Source organism: Numida meleagris, chromosome 7 (assembly GCF_002078875.1).
Source record: "Numida meleagris isolate 19003 breed g44 Domestic line chromosome 7, NumMel1.0, whole genome shotgun sequence".
NCBI classification, from domain to species: Eukaryota; Metazoa; Chordata; class Aves; order Galliformes; family Numididae; genus Numida; species Numida meleagris.
The window spans coordinates 13,352,140-13,373,247 of NC_034415.1; the positions used below are offsets into that span (position 1 = coordinate 13,352,140).

Sequence of the window (21,108 nt, forward strand, 5' to 3'; positions counted from 1 at the left end):
TTGACACTATCACAAGACATTGAGGTCCCTCTGAATAAGTTACTGCACTCTGACATTTGGAAGTCTTCAAATGAGACAGTATAATGTCAGCTTGATATTTTTCACACTACGAAAATATCGGCTTCATGTCAAAGATCTAAATTCCATCTTAATGTAATAAATTTTCTTGTATTCGCAGACTAGTGAAAACGCTAAATATTTAAATTTGAAATGAACTTGTACAGTTATGATCTGGCCTTCATATTCCATTATTATTAAATTGGAACTCAAGATCTAGTTTCCCTTTTTTTGTTTTAATTTCTACAAATATTGCAGTGTTTGATTGAAAACCATTAGCCATATTCATTTCTCTAAATGGCTGCTTTCCCATCAAAACATGGCAAATAAAGTTCAAAAAAACTCACTTTTTAGAGTTATCCTGTATTAAAACACCTCCAGCAGCCTGTCATAAATTGATATACCACTGATGATATCAGTAGTTTCCACTTTGCCTGACAAAGCAAACAGAACGCAACCTTTCATACATCAGAAAGATTAATCTCCCCAGTGTTATTTGCAGAAGTAGCATCCTTTGCTTTCCACTCACTATAATTATGACTCCCAATCAATCAGAGGTTACACTGACAACCACTAGCGATTAGATATAAAAGTGTGCATTTAGACTTGCTTTCCCCTTAAACCAGGTTGTGAATGACAGAGAAGACAGACATTTGAAAAAAACATATTGATTTGGACCATCCATCTACATATTTTTGCCATCATTTTCATGCCAGTCAACCTGCTGTCCCAGCTACCGCAATTATAAGCAGTCCTAAAGTGTGTACTCTGGAAAGCATTAAAGGACCACTAAGAGCCTAAAAATCTCTCAAGTTGCCCATTCATAGATCACTGAGCAAACAATAATGAAAAACCCATAACCACAGTACAAGTATCATGGCTAAGGTGAAGCTGGGAAAGAGAGAGCTGAGGGACAGTATCTCTGCAGATCTCATTAAGAATCCATCCGATCAGGCCCAATTTGCCTATTTATCCCTAAGTTTTGTGCCAGTTCTTTATGCAGAACAGATGATGCTTCCAAGACACAGATACTTTAAAAAGTTATGCACCCCCAGGAACTGATGCTGGGTCCAGGAACTTGCGAAGATTTTATCCAAATATGCTTACATAGGTGAGAAAATCATACACATTAGCTCAATCAGCTACTTGCCTCCATAGATACACACATACATAGGCATCTTCTAAATTAGAAACATGGGTAATTTGGAGGGCCACCTCCATTATATAACAGCATTCTAGAGCCCTATCAAATGCAACTTCAAGAATAATACTCACGAATTCAAGAATACTCAAGTGATTCACATTGTCTTTGAATTACTCCACAATATTGTATGTTGGTTATCAGGACAGAGTAAAATAATACATGCTAAACATGTGCTATATTTGTACCTTTGGATAAAAATAGAGAACACAAGTTACTTTAACTCATCCAGACTTCTATGATATCGTTCACAATGGATGTCCAGAAATTATTAGTGTGGAAGACTCTGTTTTACAGCTTCAGATTAAGCACTAGAGCAATGTGACCTCAACAAAAATGTTTATTAGGGAGTCTACTGAAAATACTGTTTGGACTTAAACATCACTCTGACTTAATATCTGTCTTAGAGACAGTTGGGTGATGTGAACATTTTGGTTAGGATCCAAAGCAGGTGGCTGTGGGTTTTTTTAGTTGGAATAAACTCATTTTATTATTTAAATTTGTAAATACTACTGACAAAAAAAGTATTTTTTTCTAAGGTAAAAATCAGCATTTTCATAGCATTTCACTCTTTAGTTTTTGAAAGTTAATGAATTCTCATTAACATATATATATGTATATATATATAAAAGATGTATCTAATTTGAGAGAAAAAAAAGCACATTTCCTATTGCTTTTCCTTGTATTGTAGAAGCAAGTTTCTCCAGGATTTGCAGTCTAGCAGTGCTTTTTAAAGGCCCTTATATTTATCCTCCATGCATCAAACTGCTCCAAGTCAATTCGCTAAGACACTTAATCTTTTGACAGATGGAAACTCATTTTGAAAGTCTAATGATCAATTAAAGCATTAGCTATCCCTACAGACAGGAGACCTATGGGATCGTGGTCTTCAGAAAGAAGCAAGAGTGGCAGCATGTCAGAAAAACTGCTAAAATGCTGTGAAGTTTCCACAAAATTGGCAAAATATTGGAAAGCAAAAATCATGACTAAGTCCCTGATGCTTTGTTGTTGTTGTTTTTATATTTTGAAAACAAACATGGTTTCTAGTATGTGAGAGAGGTTATGATCCAAACTGGAATGTCAGTACAGGAAACAGTATCTATTCTTTAAGATTTTTTAAATGGGGCCTTGAGATAATCCCAACACTTTCAATGTATTTATATTACCCGTTGAAAATTTGGTTCAGAGTCCATTTATAAACATATGCACACATGCAGACATGTTTTGTGAGTAGCTCCCGCTGGAACCAGCACAACCATTCAGAGCAGTAAATAGCTCATGAGTGCACATATGCTCAAGGGAACACATCTGAGTTTGGAGTCAGGACTAATATTCTGCAAACAAGCAACAGTGCCAGGCACCCTAACTGCAGGGCAGCCGCAAGCTGCTTCAAGCAGTGCAATGACAAGAGGCCAGAAGAGCTGAATGCAGAACAGTCTCATACTCCAGGAAGATCAGCATTGCTCTTGGCTACACACATATTACCTAGGACCTGATTACAGCTGGACTGCTATGCCAGAATCCTTTTCCATCAATCACGTAAGAGCTACAGAGACTGCAGTTTCTGAACACGGTATCTTTGAAGACAACATTTTCAGTTGCAGGTCAGCTGTTTTAAATGCAAGAATCAAACACAATGGGTGAGGGAGAGCTTGAACATGGCAAAGCAGAAAACAGGTGAACTGTAGACAACCTAAAAGAGAAAACTGCAGATTTATTTCCTTAAGCCTCACTCCTTGTAGAATATAAACTTAAATAATTTCTAATGATTACTAAAAAAAAAAAGAAAAAAAAAACAACAACCTTCCTTCCTGCAGAAGTTAGCTGGACTCAGGATGAAAATATTTGTTGTCATATGTTCTTGTTGTGAAACCTGCAGCTTTGGCTGGCTAACACTTTAATTAGTCCTTACTTTTTGGTTCTCTCTTCACCTAAATATGAGTAGTACATATTCAAAGATCTGTTGTAATGGCCTAAAGAAGTTATCTCATTTGCCACATGCAAGAGCTCATATTAATAATCCTTAGAGCTAGAAATACAATCACAAATACCGAAGTTAAGAAAAGTATATTTATTTGACTCTGCTTTTTGTTTGAATGACAAAGCAGCACAGAAAAGAACAACTCTGAATCTAGGAACCGTAACAGAAGATAGTAAACTCATGAAGCAGCATGAGACATCTTTTACCAGATTTAGTAGCAATTACAGTTTTTGTAACACACTAAATGTCAAGTTTCCAAAACCAGCAGTGCAGACCAGTCATTTTGAAGCTTCCAAAGCACTCTCTCCATTGTGCGTAGATCAAGCTACCAAACGTATACATAAAACACAAAAAGCCCACCTCAAAAAGCTGCAATCTTCAGTCTTTTCTGTTAGAACTGAAAGGAGTAGCTCTTTTATTGTCAGATGCAATGCTTCATGCAAGTTCAAACACTTCTTATATCTTGCATAGACATTACCTACTCAGATTGAGGCTTGGGGTTTCTTGCTCCAAACTGTTTTTATTAACTTATATACACACACACACACACACACACACATATATATGAATCACTGAAAAAAGGGGAAAAGTAATAGGCAAACTGGAAACAGGTAAAAGTAGGAGTTATTTCTTAGGATTCTGGACTTCTGGGTAAGTTTTATTCTGACCCTACAGGACAGTTGCCTCTGAAGTGTGAGTCATTAGTCTCCATTAGTACCATGAAATATTGAAGCTTCCCTGATTAATTATTTTCCTAAATGAGAAGAGTTACTTTACTGAAGTACTAAGGCATTTTCCCCTCAGGAGAAAAAAACAAAAAACTTCTGTTATCAGTTAAAAATAACCGCTTTCAGAAAATTAAGGTACAGTTGGTTGCCAGTTAAAAGTTCTGAAGTTTCAGGGAGAAACTACAATGTGATATTTGGTTATTCTTTCCATTCTCAAGTCTTTTGTGTGGAGGACTTATTCTCAACAGCGGTGTACACTGAAAGGGAGAAGTAATGTAATTTCAAGTACGTATGTGGCAACTGAATTCTACCAAGCCACGCAGATTTAAAGCTATTACAGTGGAAGACTTTGAAAAAGGAAAATAGTTAATTTCCCTTATTAAGCACAAACATCACTCAGATACTTCAGCCACACAGCATTAACACGCATCTCTCTCAAAAAAAGGCTCAACTCAACCTCACTTGCTTACTTGCAAAGCGTTTACACTTGCACTTTGGATACTCTTCTAGCCAAGTTATATACAGACCTGCAGTACACCTCACTATTACCACTATGAAGAAATGTGTTATGACTACGTAGTCATACATCTCTGTGCAACTGTTATATATTTTAAAAAATTAAGAAATACTACACTACAGGTGATGAAACTGAGATGCAAAATCCAGACACACTGCCTGACACATTCTTTAAAGAAAGCTTCTCTCTTGAATACATGACAAGACACAATAAGGACAGAAAAACACACAAGTACGCCAAAAAGAATACAACTTTCTTACATCAGAAAACAAACTTTTAAAATGATCAAATAAATACCCATTACAGATCAACCTTATCTCCTTTGAGAAATGTTGTTTTAAGAGCAACTGAACCACTCATTTCCTGCCTCTAACAATCAGCTGTTCTTCCATTCAAAGACCAACTGCAAATTAAGGCATAAGTATACTCTCCACATTTTCAACTGAACACACTTTTAGAAATACTCACACTATAATACTCATATTCCTTTAACAGAGTAGATTTGACTGAAATTTTCTGAGGAAACGTATTAGAACAGGTACAGTGCCCATGTAAAAACAAGCATATAGTTTTCCATACTTAGTAGAATACACAGTTTCTAACAGTCCACACCTTTTATCCTTTTTCATCTGAGAATGCTCATACTGTAACTAAGGGCACCATTCATGAAACTTCCAGTTTTCACTATTTTTTAATTAGTGCTCAAAACTACAGTCAGAACCAGAAACCTAATATATTTGGTACAGCACAAAAGGCATGAAATGAAAGAAGGAAATCTTAGGCAAAATTTTTAACAAAATAAAAGATTTCCCAAATCTTAAGAAAATTAAGATACATGTTTTTGCTTCTGTACATTTATTACTAATTTAAAGTATCATAAAGCATCGGTATACTTAACAACGCATTTCTTCACCCTCATCATGCCCCCCAAAGAACAGTGGTGATGAAAACAATCACAGTTCCATTGAACTTCTGTTTCACATCCTACTGTCCACATGCCCTCAGTCAAAGAGGAAAGTGGTTTACTTTTTGAACACGCACCACAGGAGTAGTTAAGAAGTCCAACGCCACCAAGCTACCTTCATCCTGTCCCACACAGCTGACAGAGAATCAAATGCAGGACGAACATCCAGGATAGTGAACTGGTAGTTCTTATCTACTGCACCACCGTCATAGTAATCAATAACATATCGCACTTCCTTGCCACATCGGTCAACAATCCAATCATGTCTGTCAAAGGGAAGTTCGTATCTGGAAAGACAGATAATAGGGCAGAAAAATTTAACGGGTGGGTATTATGAACCGGGAGTGGGGGCGGAAGTAAGATTTATTTATTCAGATTCTGGCATAGGATCCCTGCTACTACATGCATCTTCTGGTGATTGTAACTCGCAATTCCACTTTTGTATCATCTCTAAATTACTTCGAGACTATCTTTTCAGACACGTCTCCCCACCTTTCCTCTTGACCAGAAGTCCTACTTTCATGCCAACGTACCCCATCCATGAACGTATTCTGGCTCTTGGTGAATACTCCTTCGCTTTGCCTCCAAACCGCATCAGGGATGGTCCACACGGGCATTCCCTAAAGACATAATTAGAACAGTTTTTATTTTTTAGCTTTTTTTTTTTTTTGAAACAAAGTTTAATTTTAAGTGTTTACACCACATTCTGCTCACGAAGAAGAAAATTACTTCTGACAGGTTATTGGCGATACCAAGCAAAGCATTTGCAGGTAGGCCAACGGTCACATAAAGAAAGAAGAGTTGAACTCACCCAGCTGGTGAGGGGCTCTCTAGCTAAGCTGCACTCCTTCTCAGGAAGCAGCCTAGCTCCAAGAGATGCTCTCCCTTCAGTGGCTGGCCCTTATATGAGCCCAGAGTGAGTCCACCCCTTCTAGTCACACAGGGAGCACAGGTACCAACAATGTGCCTGTGCTCTCTGGAACAGCCACAGCTCTTCAACAGGTGCTCAATCACCAGTTCAAGCCCTGACCTAACAGCAGTTCCCTTACACACCACTAAAATAATTTTAGTAATAGAGAAGGGGAGTAGGGGAAATACTAACAGTAAAAAAATGTAATTACAGTCATCTAAGCCAGCTTTTTTATTTTTTTTTTTAAGATTTGAAAAGTGCCCCAGTTTTGATAGCACTTACTGCTGGTATGATAAGGTACCCATGATACGCTCCACAGCACTGTTCTAACTCACCAACAGAGAAGTTACCTCATCCACAAATTTAATGGGTTACAGAAGTGAAAACAATTAAATAACGAAAATCACAATCCAAACCACTCTGCAACAAAGGTCACAGAATTTCAGAGAACAATTTCTAGACACATTATATTTAACTAATCTGTGTCTTCTAGGAACAAGGACTATACCGACCTAGAAAGTGACGCTAGTCCCTTTTAAAAGAAGTTTATGTCCCTTGCCTCTTTCATAACAAAGACGGAAATAAGGTAATCTTCAAATAGATACAATAAGATGTTTTATTTCTCCAGATCCATGCAATATACCACACCAGTAGAAGGTGGATCCATTTTGTCCGTGTAATTACTCACTTCTAGTCATCTCTTCTGAGTAATCTTCCTCCCTGATTATCAAAACGGGAGATCATAGAAGACCATAACTTTTGAAAGGTATCAACACCAGAAGATTTTTATGTAAACTAAAAAGTCTACTTTGAAGCAATTACAAAAGCAAGAGCTAAACCAAATGATTTACTTTTCCTGTCATGTGTACGTACATAGCATGAAGAGCTTCCCACTTCAAAATCTCCTTCCAAGCTTGCTCATTATTTTGATTGTGAATCTTAATGATGTTAGTCATGTCTTCACTTGTTATGTCATCATCTTTCCACCTCCACCTAAAAAATAAGACAAGTATTACTGTGTAAATCTTCCATATTCCTTAATTTATCTGATGGACATTGAATCAAGAGATCTACACGTTTATGCAAAGACACAAAGTAAGAATGGAAACTTCTGGCTCAACTGCTTAAGCATCCTGAGAACCACTTCATTTTCTGTGCAAACAGATAGTTATCCAAGTTATCATCACAGAGATCCACAACTTCTGGTTAGCTAAATTAACAGCTTAACTGGATCAGAAAGTTGTCAGGATGTGCAAACAATGGCACATCCACAGTATTTGTAAAAATGCTTAGGAAAAATTCCACTTGCGTTCTTAATGCACAAAAGTCCAATACATTTTGCATACACTTTGAGACGTTTTCCATCTCTTTGATCCTGCACTATGACTGTGCTTCCTTTCCAACAGGCATAAAATTGAATACATTTAAGCATTTACAGGATAAAAATGTGCATGTTCAATATAAACTGCTCACGATATATTGTCTTTAGCATTGAAACGTGATACCAAAGAATTATTATTGTTTTAATAGTAACTGCATTTAAAGTTGTTATGTTTCAGAATGACAAACAAATAAATATAAAATAACGCAGAAACAGCAGCAGAGATTTTTTTTTAGGCCAAGGAGTCATTTATCATTCGGTTAGATCTTGCCTACAGTGAAGTTCTGTATAGGCAGGAAACACCTACAAGTCAAACAATTTTAATTTTCAAATTTTTAGCAGTATTACAGAGTCAAATGAATGCTCTTGGATTCACAGAACTTTTACTATCAGTTTATAGGATTAGCCTGAAGCCTCTTGCATTTGAAGGCAGGTAGTCATACAAAGTCTGTTTGCACCAATGCAGGAACTTCTAAGAAAATTTTTCTGAGTTAGTAGCAGTTGTCTTGATATTCTCAGCCATCTTGCTGATGATGGGAGAGGACACAGTCTTTGAGACCAGCTCACACTTAATGTTAAAGCTTTTTTTTTCAAAAAAAAATTACAGATGCAAGTTAATTGCTTACTACTTGAAACTCTTAAATAGCATCTACGAATAATAACTAGTGATGCTGTTTCAAAAATCTCAGGATCATGCAGACTTTATCTGACAGTTCATTGTATTTACCCTTTTCTTAGCATAGCATTCCAAAACATCTGCTCTGAAGGATAGACCCATTTCTTATCAGAATGTGCCCTAGGAATGGAAGATTCTTCTCTAACAGTTGACAATGGAAATGGTTGATCTGGGGATGGCAGCTGATTAGGAGGAGGCATCTAGAAAACACAGAGAATCACCTGAAGAACAGTAGCCAAAACAAACTAGAAATTGTTAAGTATTTGACAAAAAATAAAGCAATAATCAAGCAGCTGCTACCAAGATCAAGAAGTTCAACCTTCACATAAAATCCACTGAAGTCACCTCTCTTTTTTGCAACAGAACTCTTTGCATGAGTTTGTCATCTGAAGACCAAAGGACACCTTTTGTCTGAACTTCAACTTTCAAATCTGCACTGCTTTTTGTAATCAGAGGAAATGTCAGAAAGACTGAAATGAGAACTTACCCATACCACTACTGCGTAGAGCCAAGAAACCACTGATGTAACTTAACAACCATGCATGTTATTAACAAATAGAAATATATGGCATAAAATATTTACAAACTGTAAAACCACCTCTGATCAAAAATGATTCAACTTTGAAGAAGAGAGTCTAAAGCCCTATATAAAAATATTTGGATACACAATCAAAAAAAGCAGTTTTAAAATGGAAAAAAAGAACATTAATTGCCAGAGTTCCTATTTTAGACAGCATCAGTATTTACATTTCCAGCATTTCAGAAGAAATGAGACTGAAGAAAATATCTGAACTAAGTGAAAGTTACCATATTGCTAGGATCTATGTCATCGTTCACTTGAGATGCCCCAGACTTCACTGGACACGCTACGTATTCATAAGCTCTTTCCTGATGTGCAGGAACATTGTCTGTGTTCTCAGTCTGACTATCAGAAGTCTTCATGTGCATTGGACAACCTGAAATACAGGAAAAAACATTATAAGTTTTGTTACAAAACAAAGTCTCTAAAACATTTCAGGAGATGGGAAACAGTTCATTGAATACTAATATAAATACAAGACTGCTATTTCGTTTTTTGTTTTGAGTTTTAGAACACTTTCCAACTTTCATAAATATTTTTTTTGTTGCCTGTTTTAGAACCCAATACATGCTCAAATCTAAGCTTCTTACACAGGTCTTGAACGCTTACACCCTGCTTCATGCTGGCCACTATACCAAGCTGTTTGCCGCCAAGATTTCCAAAGCAGCATGAATACAACTTGTGTGCGTTCTGTCAACAAAGAGCTGACGTCCTCCTTCCCCAGACACTGACCTGATTGCATCTTTCTGCTGCCCCTTCCCTGATGCACAACCATCTTCTCCCAGAGACCACCCTTAAAGGGGCCTGGGCACCCACCTGGCCCCACGTGGATGTGCCCCAAAGCCCTACAGGGCCCCTCAGAGGCGTGGTGAGCAGGAGCAGCCCACAGGTTCTGTAGCCAGCACCTCCTCTCAAGGACAGCTGAGTTCTTGTCATCAATTGCTACCTGCAAGTAACCTAGAGTGGGCGTCAGACTCAAGTTTTTAATGCAGTTGTTTTCCTTTCCTGACAAATACCTCTGAGTTCTCAGTGTAAGGAGCTAACTTCGTTAGCTTTCAAGCACAGTTACCTCTCATTTTCTCCTGATGCATGGGGCATTCTGAAGGTGGAGAGGCTGCCTGGTGCTGTTTGGATGGCTCGGCTGCTGACTGAGCTGCTGCCGCTGGGGAGGATGCAGACAAACCCATGGCTGCTGTGAACGAGGGCCTTAAGGTCAAGTTTCTGAAGACAAAAAAGCAAATACCTGTAAGGCAAACCTATCTTCCTTATTTACTACAGTGAACACATGTACAGATATACTGCTGCATCACAAATTACTTAAAAAAGGCATCCATAATAAATCACTGTAAGTCATAAACGCACTGTCTAAATAAAAACGCACGGCCGCGGCCTCCGCCAGCGCGTACAGCGAAGGACCCTGCGCAGGACAGGAGGGGCACTCCACTCGGGTCCCTTCCCGGCCCCCAGCGCGGCGCCGGCCGCAGCCCTCGGGTGAGGCCGCACGGCAGCGGGCTCCTCCCGCACCGCAGCCCCGCCGCAGGCGGCGCCTCCGGGCCGGGCTCCCCCGGGCCGCTCCTCCCTAGCTCCCGTGCAAGAAGCACTCCGTGACCAGTAATACGCGCTGTGACCGCACTCATCCGCAGACAAGGTCAACCCCGCCCCCTTTCGCCAATCTCCAGGCCAGGCCGGGCCGGGCCGGCACAACGGCCTGCGCCCCTCCGCACCTCCCGCCGCGACCCGCTTCGCTTCGCTTCGCTTCGCCCTCACCTCCGGCCGGCCCGCGCCCCCCGACGACCCCGGCGTAGCGGCACGCCTCGCGAGAGCGCCGGCCCGCCCCGCGCCTGCGCACAGCCTCTCCCGCCCGCCGCGGGGGCGCCGCCGTGCGCGGGCTGCTCCCTGAGGGGGCGCGCGCGGGCCGTGCCCTGCCGAGCGCTGCGGCCGGGAGGAGGCGGCCTGCCCGGCGGAGCGGGAGGGCGGGCTGAGCCCCTCTGCGCAGTCAGGGAGCCCGGGGCGGACGGGCGGCGGGACGATGGGGTGCTGCGTGCTGCTGTCATTCAGCTGCGGCTCACGAGTCTGTAACAGAGTACAATCGTTGTTTTAAGCGCCCGAATTAAAATATCTTTCCTATGTTCTCCTCGCAGTGCTTTTAAGAGCACGTTCACGTTCCACCTCTCCCTATAGGACCTTCCCGTGTCCCTCACGGAGTTTCTGCGTGCCCTACCTCCGTCACCATCCCAGCGCTGGGGGCAGGGGGCTGTGCTGGAAGCCGCGCGTTCAGCGGGGGCTGCGAGAGCAGCGCGGAGCGGAAACGGCAGCAGCGGGCAGGGCAGCGCCTCACGGGGCGGGAGGGCGCCGCGGAGCCGCGTTTTGTACGGGCTGCGCGCCAGCTCGGCCTCTTCGCTCCCCGTGCTGCAAGGTGCTGGCAGCGGTGCGCTGTCTCCCCTTTGCACCGTCACGCTCCACCAGAAGCAGTGATTGCGCTTCCCGTTGACGCCGTTCAGAGCAGTTTTCACCCTTTACAATAAGCCAAGCAGCAAAATATTTTTTCCTTAGCGTAAAGCCTTGCAAAGAACGGGGTCACAGCCTCAAGGAAGCGTGCACTCTGTCCTTAAGTATCCTCCTCTGTGGACTCAACTTCAGAAAAGCGGAGCAAAACCAGACTATACTCACAATACCCACCCTTTAGAAAATGACAGATGCCTGCTGTGAAGATTTAAAAGAAACAAAACAAAAACCCTAATTTGGAATTAACGCACCAATACAAGTACCAAAAACCAAGGACATTTTCAGAAAGAACACAAGTTCACCAAAATATATATATATAAATGGGGGGAACTATGCACCAGAAAATGACATAGGAAGCATTTTGTATATCCACTTCTATATCTCAGGCGAGGGTTCTCACACTTTCAACAAGATTTGTTGAATTTCTGCGGTTGAGAACGGCTCACAGAAAGGCATCCCTTGTTCCCAGCCACCTCTAGACCTTCCTTTCCTCCATTCAGTGGTAAAAGCCATCCGGTGCCAAACAACAGTGTCCCACCGAGCCCCATTGTCCTTTCCCAAGCAGTTGGAAATCTCACCTATATAGCACCTGACCCCAAAGTAAGGCTTCCAGACATTCCCAGCCTGAGTCATTGACCACAGATTGACCATTAATGAGAAGTTTTCTACGGGGTACTCATTTTACACTTCCTAAGTGCAAGATTCCCCTTAAGACACGAGAGTGCGGAAAAAAAAAATGGTAAAAATCACTATATCTTCTAGAAATTTAATCAGTGCATAACACAAAAGCTTAGAGAAATACGAGCAATTGCCAAAGTTTAGATACACAACAGCAGCAACTTCCTCTGAGCATGCTCAGAGAAACCTCCAGGCTTCTCCGTGCAGTTCATGGTTCCCAGGCAAGCATTCTCTGCCCATAGGGAATCTGAGAATTAAGGAACTTAATTGCATATTTCAGTGTTCAGGAAAGGACTGTGTAATGTATCACATCTATAACACACAGATGACAGTAGTTCTTTATACCCACTCCCTGCAGAGAAGTGTTTGGTTTATGTCCTGAAATGTGGTATTATAACACATTATAATTAATACTATCCAATATAAACATAAGTTTTTCCACAATACACAACAATTTGTAGTTCAAGTCACATTTTTGGCTGCAGTGAGGTCCTACACAGCATTTCACCCTTTCTAAGTCCAGCCACCCCAACACATCTGGCTCAGACCCCTTCCTCCCTCCCCACATATTTCTAAAGCAAGGTGCAGCAACTTCAAGGTATCGTACGAGCCAACTGTTTCTCAGCTGAACCCAAAGCAAATCATTCTTTCATGATGCATTTATTATTATAGGTACATAAGCTATTACCACTATAAGAAAGAAAAATTCACAAAATAAGCAGCTCTGTTCTTTTTGTTTATTATGAAGTACCAATACCTTGCATACAACATGCAATTTATTGCTCATTGACATTATTGCATATATCAAAGAAAAGGAAGTCAGCCAATATAACCTTATGCAAGCTCCTAGACTGTTCAAACCAAATACAGAAATGCTCTACAGTATCACTGAAATGCAAACACAATTCAGAACTTTTATAGCAAAAGGAAAATTTAAACACATCGGATTTAACCATTCACCTTACTACACCTGATCACTGTTGTAATCAATCTTCAGAATTATTATATTGCATTTTTAAGTTCTTGTGCAGTGACAAGGATTGCTACTACAATCAGGCCACATTACTATTTGAATTTAATTATATGATCCTAATATTCTGTGACAGTATTAGTCTTTACTCTGCAAACCAGATTGTCATGGTTTTCCAGAAATCAGTTTTCACCTCTGCTCTGCATCCAGGTCATGTATACCATATTTATCAAGTTTCTCTTTAGACAGAAGATTACATGAACATTTTTTAATTACAGATTATTACTTATGCCTAAATCATAACTCACTTGCTCCCAACAGATTGTAATTTGTTTTGGCATCAGTCTAACTGTGCTTACATGTTAAATTATTCTCCACATATAGGTATCTGTAGACATTAAACACTGTTTGGTTTATGCATGCTAGAAACAAATCCAGGATATCTGCATGTACACGCATTAAGTGTGCAAATTATACCAGAGCTCAGGATTAGCCCTTTTCCTCCTTCTCCCTATCATGTAATGGATTTCTCTTGTCAAACTTGTTACATAGTGTTACAATGAACAAAACCAGCATCTCCTGCATTGCATTCAAAGTGTTATACTTTGTATTAGAGCTTACTGTTGATATTTAAATGTCGCATTTAAACGATCGAATTTTTTTCAATACCAACATTTTAAAACTTAGAAGACAATTTACATGCAACATGTTCCACTTGGGTGCAGATTCTCATATACTTAAATATTTATAGGCTCATACAGGCATGTGCCGTCCACAAGACAAGTACAATTTTTGACATCCCACACACAGATTAAAAATAAAGATACACTACAGAATATTTTATTTGCTTTCATATTTTCAATTTCAATGACTAAGAAGTTATAAATAGCACACTGAATCATTATATGGTTGATACCAAGGCATGCTGAACTCCTCATAAACCACTCTTAAAGACACTTCCTTTATATTACAAGTAGATTAAAGATTTATGTACATTGCTATCAGATGCCCTCTTAGGACACCACACCATGAAACTGATCTCAGAAGGAACTTTGACAAAATATTTCTTATACCAAACAATACAAGTTATTCTTCATAGCTACCTTCCATTCTTTACTGAACTATAAAGTGCTTGGTTATTATAAATAGAGCAAGAATGCCAAAGGAGGTAGCTAGTAGAGATTTTAAATGGATAAGAAATCAAAAGCGTCATCACCTAAAAGTATTGACTTGATGCTTAATCCCAGAGCTCTAAACATCCCAAGCAGCACATCTTTCTTTCTTTCCTCCATGAAAAGACATTTCAAGTTGCATTCAGAAAATCACATGACCTTCACCTGTCCAGCAAAGAGATTTCACCCGGGTTTTGGATGAATGTTAAAGTTTGTAAATATTAATCATTATTTCCATTTGACTGGTGCCAGGACCTCAGCAACAAAGTACTGTTCTTTCTCCAGCTGTCAAATGCATTCCATGGATAGATACACTCTACCAGAAACAAGTCCTGCCTTGTGAAGTTCCTTGCAGCTGGTTAATGAAGTTCTACAGAAGGCTATTACAAATAGGAAAGAGGGCTGCACATACTTCTCAAAGCCTTCTACACTTGTATTGCTCATCTGAAAATTCTAGTTCCTGTCTACGTGGCTTTCCCCCTTGGTGAACACTGCAATAGATCTTAAGCTGGAGTATTTCAGTCAGCCCTTTATTCTCCTCTGAATGGCTCAGCAGAAGCTTTACAAAACAATTTTACAAACTTTTCTATTAAAAGTCCTTTCACAGAAAGCTTGTACGTACATATATTTGAACACACACAAGTCCTCTTCATAAAGCAATCAACAACTTAGAAGCCATTTTGTACAGCTCAAAAAGAAATTTTAAAGTTTCAGTTTACACCATTACAGAGATACAGAAATACATCATCTTTCTGCTGCTTGTCATTCTACCTTTGTCCCCGCCACAGCAGCAGGTGTACTCAGCATCTCCTCCACCTCTCCTCTTTAAACATGCTTGAATGTATTTGCTCACTTGTGTAAGCTTTTACTCATAGTTTAACAATTTTTCAGTATGAATAATACTTTGCCATAATTTTTAATGTAAAGATGGAATAAATTATCTTCCAGACATCATAATTCATTAATTTTTAATAAACTTTAATATAAATTCTTAACAACTCCAAATTTTATGTCAGCTCCTCTCATTTTTCCTGTTCATAGAATATTTTTCATTATTCAATAGATTCTATTTTTAAGCAATTAAGAAAGTGTTGAGCTCACCCAAAAGAGCATTTACTTATAGAGGTAGAGTAGGTTTCAGAGATAAAATTAATCACTGAAGTATGTGTACAGATACCCATTAAACATCTTTGCAGCAATAAGGCTCTTGACTTCACTGAAATCCACTGGAACACTTACCAAGAAAATGAGGATTTGAAGTACTTTTCCCCTCTGCAAGTACTGCTTCCACAAATCAATTATAAAAGCAGAACTAGACCTACCGTTCCACTGTAGTAGCTCTGAGAGCGGTATTTATTCATCTTCTGATGAAAAAGTAAAGCCATGAAAAAGAGAAACTTGCCTACTTACATACAGCCCTACTGGTACAGACACTCCCGTGATCACCATACTAATTTGATGTAACGTGGTACTAAAGAATATAAAAAAATAAAATATGATTTTTGAGCATTTTTACAAGACTAATTCCATCCATTCGATATGTCCACGGCAAAGACACCTGGTGATATACCAACTGTCTGCTTTACAATGCAATTATTAAAAGAGAAGTTCTAAGCCACTACTAAAGTAATATTACATTCTGGAGATAACATTTATAAAAATGCTACTAATCATGCACTTTTTTTGCATAAAAAAAAAAAGAGACAAGCTTGCAACACAAAATGATGCCAATATTTCAACACCGTTCTTAAATTAAGAAAGCATAATTGAAAAAATAGGTGCCAAGGCCATCTAATTTGCTGTATTATAAGCCTTTAGTGGCAGGTAAGAGTGCTCTATCCTAACGTATTCATTACAGTACAACTTTGCAAACTGCTGACTACAGTTCTTGCTAAGTATACGAGTGTTAATAATGCTTTTTCATTAGAAAGTTGTCTTCTGACACACGGTAGATGCGTCAGGACTGAAGTGTAATACACTGAAATATCACAATAGAAAAATGAAACCGAATGCATTGCAAAGTATTGTTTTAATTACACTAATTTCATGCAGCAATCCAAAACATTGCATGTTCTAAATAATCATCTCAATGCCCTTCTATTCTGGGTTGTTACCCAATGTGTATTGTGCAGGTATGGCTTTTTGTTTGTTTTCCAGACTGCTTATAGAACAACCTTATTACAGCTTGACTTTTCCCCCCTATGATGCACAAGTCTATCCAGAAGTAAAGGAAACTGACTACTTTAGTGAATGCTCTACACTGACAACAAAGCAAAACAAAACAATGCTGAGACGTCAAAGATTAATGTGAAGATGAGATGAATTTTGAGGAGTTTTCGTGGGTTGTCATCTTAAAAGCTGCTTCTACTCCTTTTCCTTAGTGTTTTTTCATCCTACTTCCTGAATAAAAAAGGATACTTCTTCTTTCAAGCATATTCTCCAAAATGTTTGAATTTACTTAATTTTAAGTCGATTTTAGAAAGGAACAAGCCATTACAAAATGATGCCCTGATCTGGTGACTCTAAGAGCACAACAATTTCATTTGCACCTCTAAACCATAAAGGTAATGCAAACATTGAGTCTTTGTACGTAGACTCCATGTTGCATCAGATAAACTGAAATCACTATCTTAAAAGATACCAAGTTCTGCAAATGAATATAAAAGGGGGTCCATTTCCTACAGCAAAGCAGGTCACAGAATCACCCCACAAAGACTATGGATTTATTGGTACCAAAAGACAGGTAAACAAATTAATTTCTAGCTTTCCCAAGGCATAAACAGAGCTTCTCTGCCTGGATTGTGAATGATTAAGCATTGAATAAATTTTAAAAAATGTATAGAGAAATTCTAGCAATTTTTGACATCACTCTCAAGAGGGCAGGATTGGAAACAGTACTAGAAAACGTCTGCCCAGTGAAACCAAGCAGATAAAAGCCAGTATTGTGCATCTCAAACAATACTCTGACATCACTGGAACTGGGAACTCATTGCAGCTGCCTTGGCTATAAGGCACTACAGTCCACAGGGTCCTCTCTGGGCCTCACTGACATCTGATTCCTGGGAGAGGAGCCCTGTTTCTCGCCCAAAAGGATCGTAGTGTTGGTGCACTGACACTGCGTCTGCAGAGGTAAGGGCTGATTCCACACAGCTTTGTTAAGGGCAACAGGAGCAAAGGAAAACAAAATATCCCACACAGGATAAATATTTTATCTCTTTGTTTAAAAATAAATTGCTTACACACAGTCTGCTACAACACTTGGTATGTGTACTGAAGTACTGAGTGAAAATGTGTACATTTAGCACACCTTGTTAGAAGGTATAACTAACAACATGATGTTCAAAAATAATAATTAAAAAGTCAAGAAACAAATAGAAGCCAATCAACGTCAATTCAGATGTGATTTAAAATAAGCAAAACAAAACCAAAACTACATACAAATACTACTCTCAAAATCATTTTAAAAAAAAGAACAGAATTTCCTCCAGTTATAATACAATTCGGATCAAGAGCATTCCTCCTAGACAGTAAGATTTCTCTCCAATTTCCTCCAAGTTTTAAGTCTGCAGACGGAGTTACAGAGTGCCTATTGACAAATATGTGGTTCTGAAAATAAAATGTTGTGCCTACAGATGTAAACTGTCACTGTATGTTACAGCTTGAAAGAAGTTTGGCACTGTTAATTCAAGAATGTTATTTAGTCAACAGCTCAGATGTGATTAACAAGGAAAACGTGAAAATAAAAATCAGCAATCATATCCAGTGTCACTTGTGTGATTAAAAAAAAAAAAGGCTCATTGTAAGTTGCATGGCACACATCAGAATAATTTTATCTTTTTTAAAGTAAGCTTCATATCTTGAAAGTCAATGGTTAACTCTGAGCAGAGTTGCAATACTTCTCAAAGGCAGTAGCAGCAAAGGAAAAAGCACTCCAGTAAGAATTATGCTGTTTCCAAACTTCATTTACCATACTAACTTATGAACTAATTTCCATGGCTGATTTCATAGATGTACTCTTGCATGTAATCTAAAAAAGCAGAAGTGAACCCTTCCTATAAAAATCAGAGAATTTTAACCACTCTTAAGATAACTCGTATAGTCTTATAATACAGCATTTTAGATAAAATTATTTCATAAATTTCCCCGAATGGTTTGCATTCATACAAGGCAGAACAAAAAGCAGTAAAAGATTTTGCAGAATCAGAGCTAGACTTTAAGCTTCTCTTGCAAAAATTAAAAAGTTTTCAAGAATGAAATCTTGATTGTTAATCCTAGAAGAAAATATAGAAATTTGCCAGGAAAATTGCACCATTTCAGGAATTTGGAGAGTTTTGTTTATGTTTTTATAAAAGAGAGATATCAATATTCACTAGATTTATAAAACACATTAATCTGAGAAACCTGAGTGAAACACTTCAAACTCACTGGTAGACAACAGCCAAGTAACCAGCCTGCTCCTTCCTCATTTCAGTAGTTTGTTAAGTGCTCAGAACACACACGTAGCATTCATTTATGTGAACTTTTGCTTCTGTTCCTCATTGGATAAGATCCTTAAAGCGTGGCCCTGGGTGCGCAGGCAGTGTGGCTAGGGAAAGAGTAAGGTCAGTATGGAGGTAATACTTTGTTTCCTTAAGAGGCGCATTCCATGGCAGAAATGTGCACTGGTTCAGCGAACCCAAATAATTTTCATAGCAGAAATTTCTGTTTGTGCATATGATCTCTAGTCAGATTTTCCATTTTTATGAGTTTTGGCTTCCTCTTGTCCAACAAGACAAATAACTTTGTAGCAACCTTTTGTAATTTTGACCATCCACATCAAGTTCATAATATCCAAGACAACACTTGAGATAATCCAGGCGCTCTGGGCTGCAAATCCTAATCTCTGGAAACCCTCAGTTCCAAATGAAGAAAATACACGGCTGTAATACATAGGCATGACGGCAATCCTCACCACGAAGAACACAACTGTCATCAGCACACCATTGATCATGTTGGCCTTTGAAGATTTGGGATATCCCAGTACTTCAAAAAACCACCTGCAAAATAAGTATTCACAGATGGCAGGCACACTTAAGTCCATTTAATTAAAAAAGATTTTATTTATCCTAACTAAGCATGTATTTTAATTGCTTCTACCTTGCATTTCTAAGTTACTGCTTATATTTCTAAGTTATTGCAGTTTCTTGTCTTAGCTTACAAGTTCTTCTGCTTGGCTTCATTTTTTCCCCCAGTTAAACACTGTGCAATAACAAGAACACTACATGTAGAATAATACATAGAAAAAAAACTATTCAAATTGTAAATCAGTTCAAGACCACTGTGTATGTCAATGACCATTGTGCTATAATTTAAAGTTACTTCTAAGATGGTAAATTCGAGTGTATTGCTTTTTATAATTTGCATCAATAGGCAAGTAAAAAATATTTCTCCCCTGAAAACAATTCTAACATTGAGTTTGGATATGGTAATCAAGACAGAGGTGTAATTTCAGATCTCACAGAGATGGGATTTTCTGACTCCTTGTGTTCATCCCTAAATCAGAACTTCAGAACCAGGCATAGCAAATTGCAATGGATCATACTACAGCTATGTATGTCACGCAATGAAAAAGACAAATCTAACAACTCCTCTTCCAGTACCACCTCTGGGTCATAAGCGGTCCTTTAAGAATTTTTTTTTTTTTATATATCATTTCCTTAGTAGATAGGCAAAGCTGTTATCTATTCCCTTGCATGCAAAACCTGAGGGTTGTTTTCCAAAAAAATTTTTAAAAATTTAAAAAAGGAACAAAGAACTCCTCTAATTCTTTATCATTCACATATAAATAAATGCAAGGAAAAATTGAGCAACAATGGCAGGTTAAAGTCAGGAAAGTAACATAAATCAGTGTATTCATGACAGGGACTAGGGATAACTTAACAAAAAAAGTTAAAAGCTTGTAAAAAAAGTAGTCAATTTTAATTATCTGCAAATTACAACCTACATAATTACTGATATACTAAAAAGATTTGCCAGATGTCCAGCTCTAACAGAAACACACCAGGAATCAGTTAAGAATGCAGCTGATACACACTCCAGTCTCTCCAGGTGATAGCCTAGTCTGGAAGCTGGATACCTCCTCACAGAAACACCAGGCTGATAGAGACTTGGCATGTTTGGTCAGACAGAATATGTATTCTCCACAATATATATAGTGTAGATTCCAGAAGTAACATTAAAGAAAGTTTTTGAAGTCCACAGCAATGTGCCAGGATAGGTAACTGCTGAAGAAAAGGGTGACTGGACATCTGCTTAGAGACTTCCCTCTCCCAGGAAATTCAAAAAATCTGAGTAAGTAAATCACAGCGATCGTTAACATTTTACCCAACAGTTTGCAATTAATTGCATAAATGCTGACGTTAACATAAAAAGATCTAAATGCTTGGCATGGGGACAACCTTGAATTAAATACCTCTAATGACACCAGAACAAATAAAATACTTCAGTTCTGAGATTAGAATATCATTTTATATCTTAATACTGCTCTTTCTCAGTAATACTAAGAATGCAAACAATAAATATAATGAAAATCATTATCATTACCCATGACTTGCTGCCTTAAGTGTCTGGTTCTTTTCAAATTTAATGGGAAAAAAAATCATGCACTAATGAGATGACATCTCTCTGTGCAAGGGACCTTATCATTCCCACAGAGACTTCTGTTTTTCTCAGAAAGCAGAAGATGTGGGTATTCAAGGACAGAGTCTCACCATAGGCATTTTAAAAGTATAATGTATATTACTTTTAAT

The 21,108-nt window shown here is 38.6% G+C and overlaps 1 protein-coding gene across 10 annotated transcripts in view; it reads right to left on the reverse strand.

The window, feature by feature from the left end:
* Positions 3,315 to 21,108, reverse strand: part of LOC110402471 (cytochrome c-type heme lyase) — a 51,588-nt gene continuing 33,794 nt past the window's right edge. For 4 of the 10 annotated variants that reach the window (XM_021404580.1, XM_021404577.1, XM_021404579.1 and 1 more), the window contains exons 7-12: positions 10,065 to 10,216; positions 9,223 to 9,371; positions 8,467 to 8,615; positions 7,232 to 7,351; positions 5,982 to 6,068; positions 3,315 to 5,735 (exon numbers count right to left, since the gene is read on the reverse strand). In XM_021404580.1, the coding sequence (XP_021260255.1) occupies positions 5,537 to 5,735; positions 5,982 to 6,068; positions 7,232 to 7,351; positions 8,467 to 8,615; positions 9,223 to 9,371; positions 10,065 to 10,216 (856 nt within the window). In that variant the 3' untranslated portion in view covers positions 3,315 to 5,536. Of the gene's footprint in view, positions 5,736 to 5,981; positions 6,069 to 7,231; positions 7,352 to 8,466; positions 8,616 to 9,222; positions 9,372 to 10,064; positions 10,217 to 10,357; positions 10,499 to 10,719; positions 10,877 to 11,216; positions 11,406 to 12,901; positions 19,357 to 21,108 lie in introns of those variants that run through there. The other 6 variants (XM_021404585.1, XM_021404586.1, XM_021404583.1 and 3 more) reach the window with 5 other exon arrangements.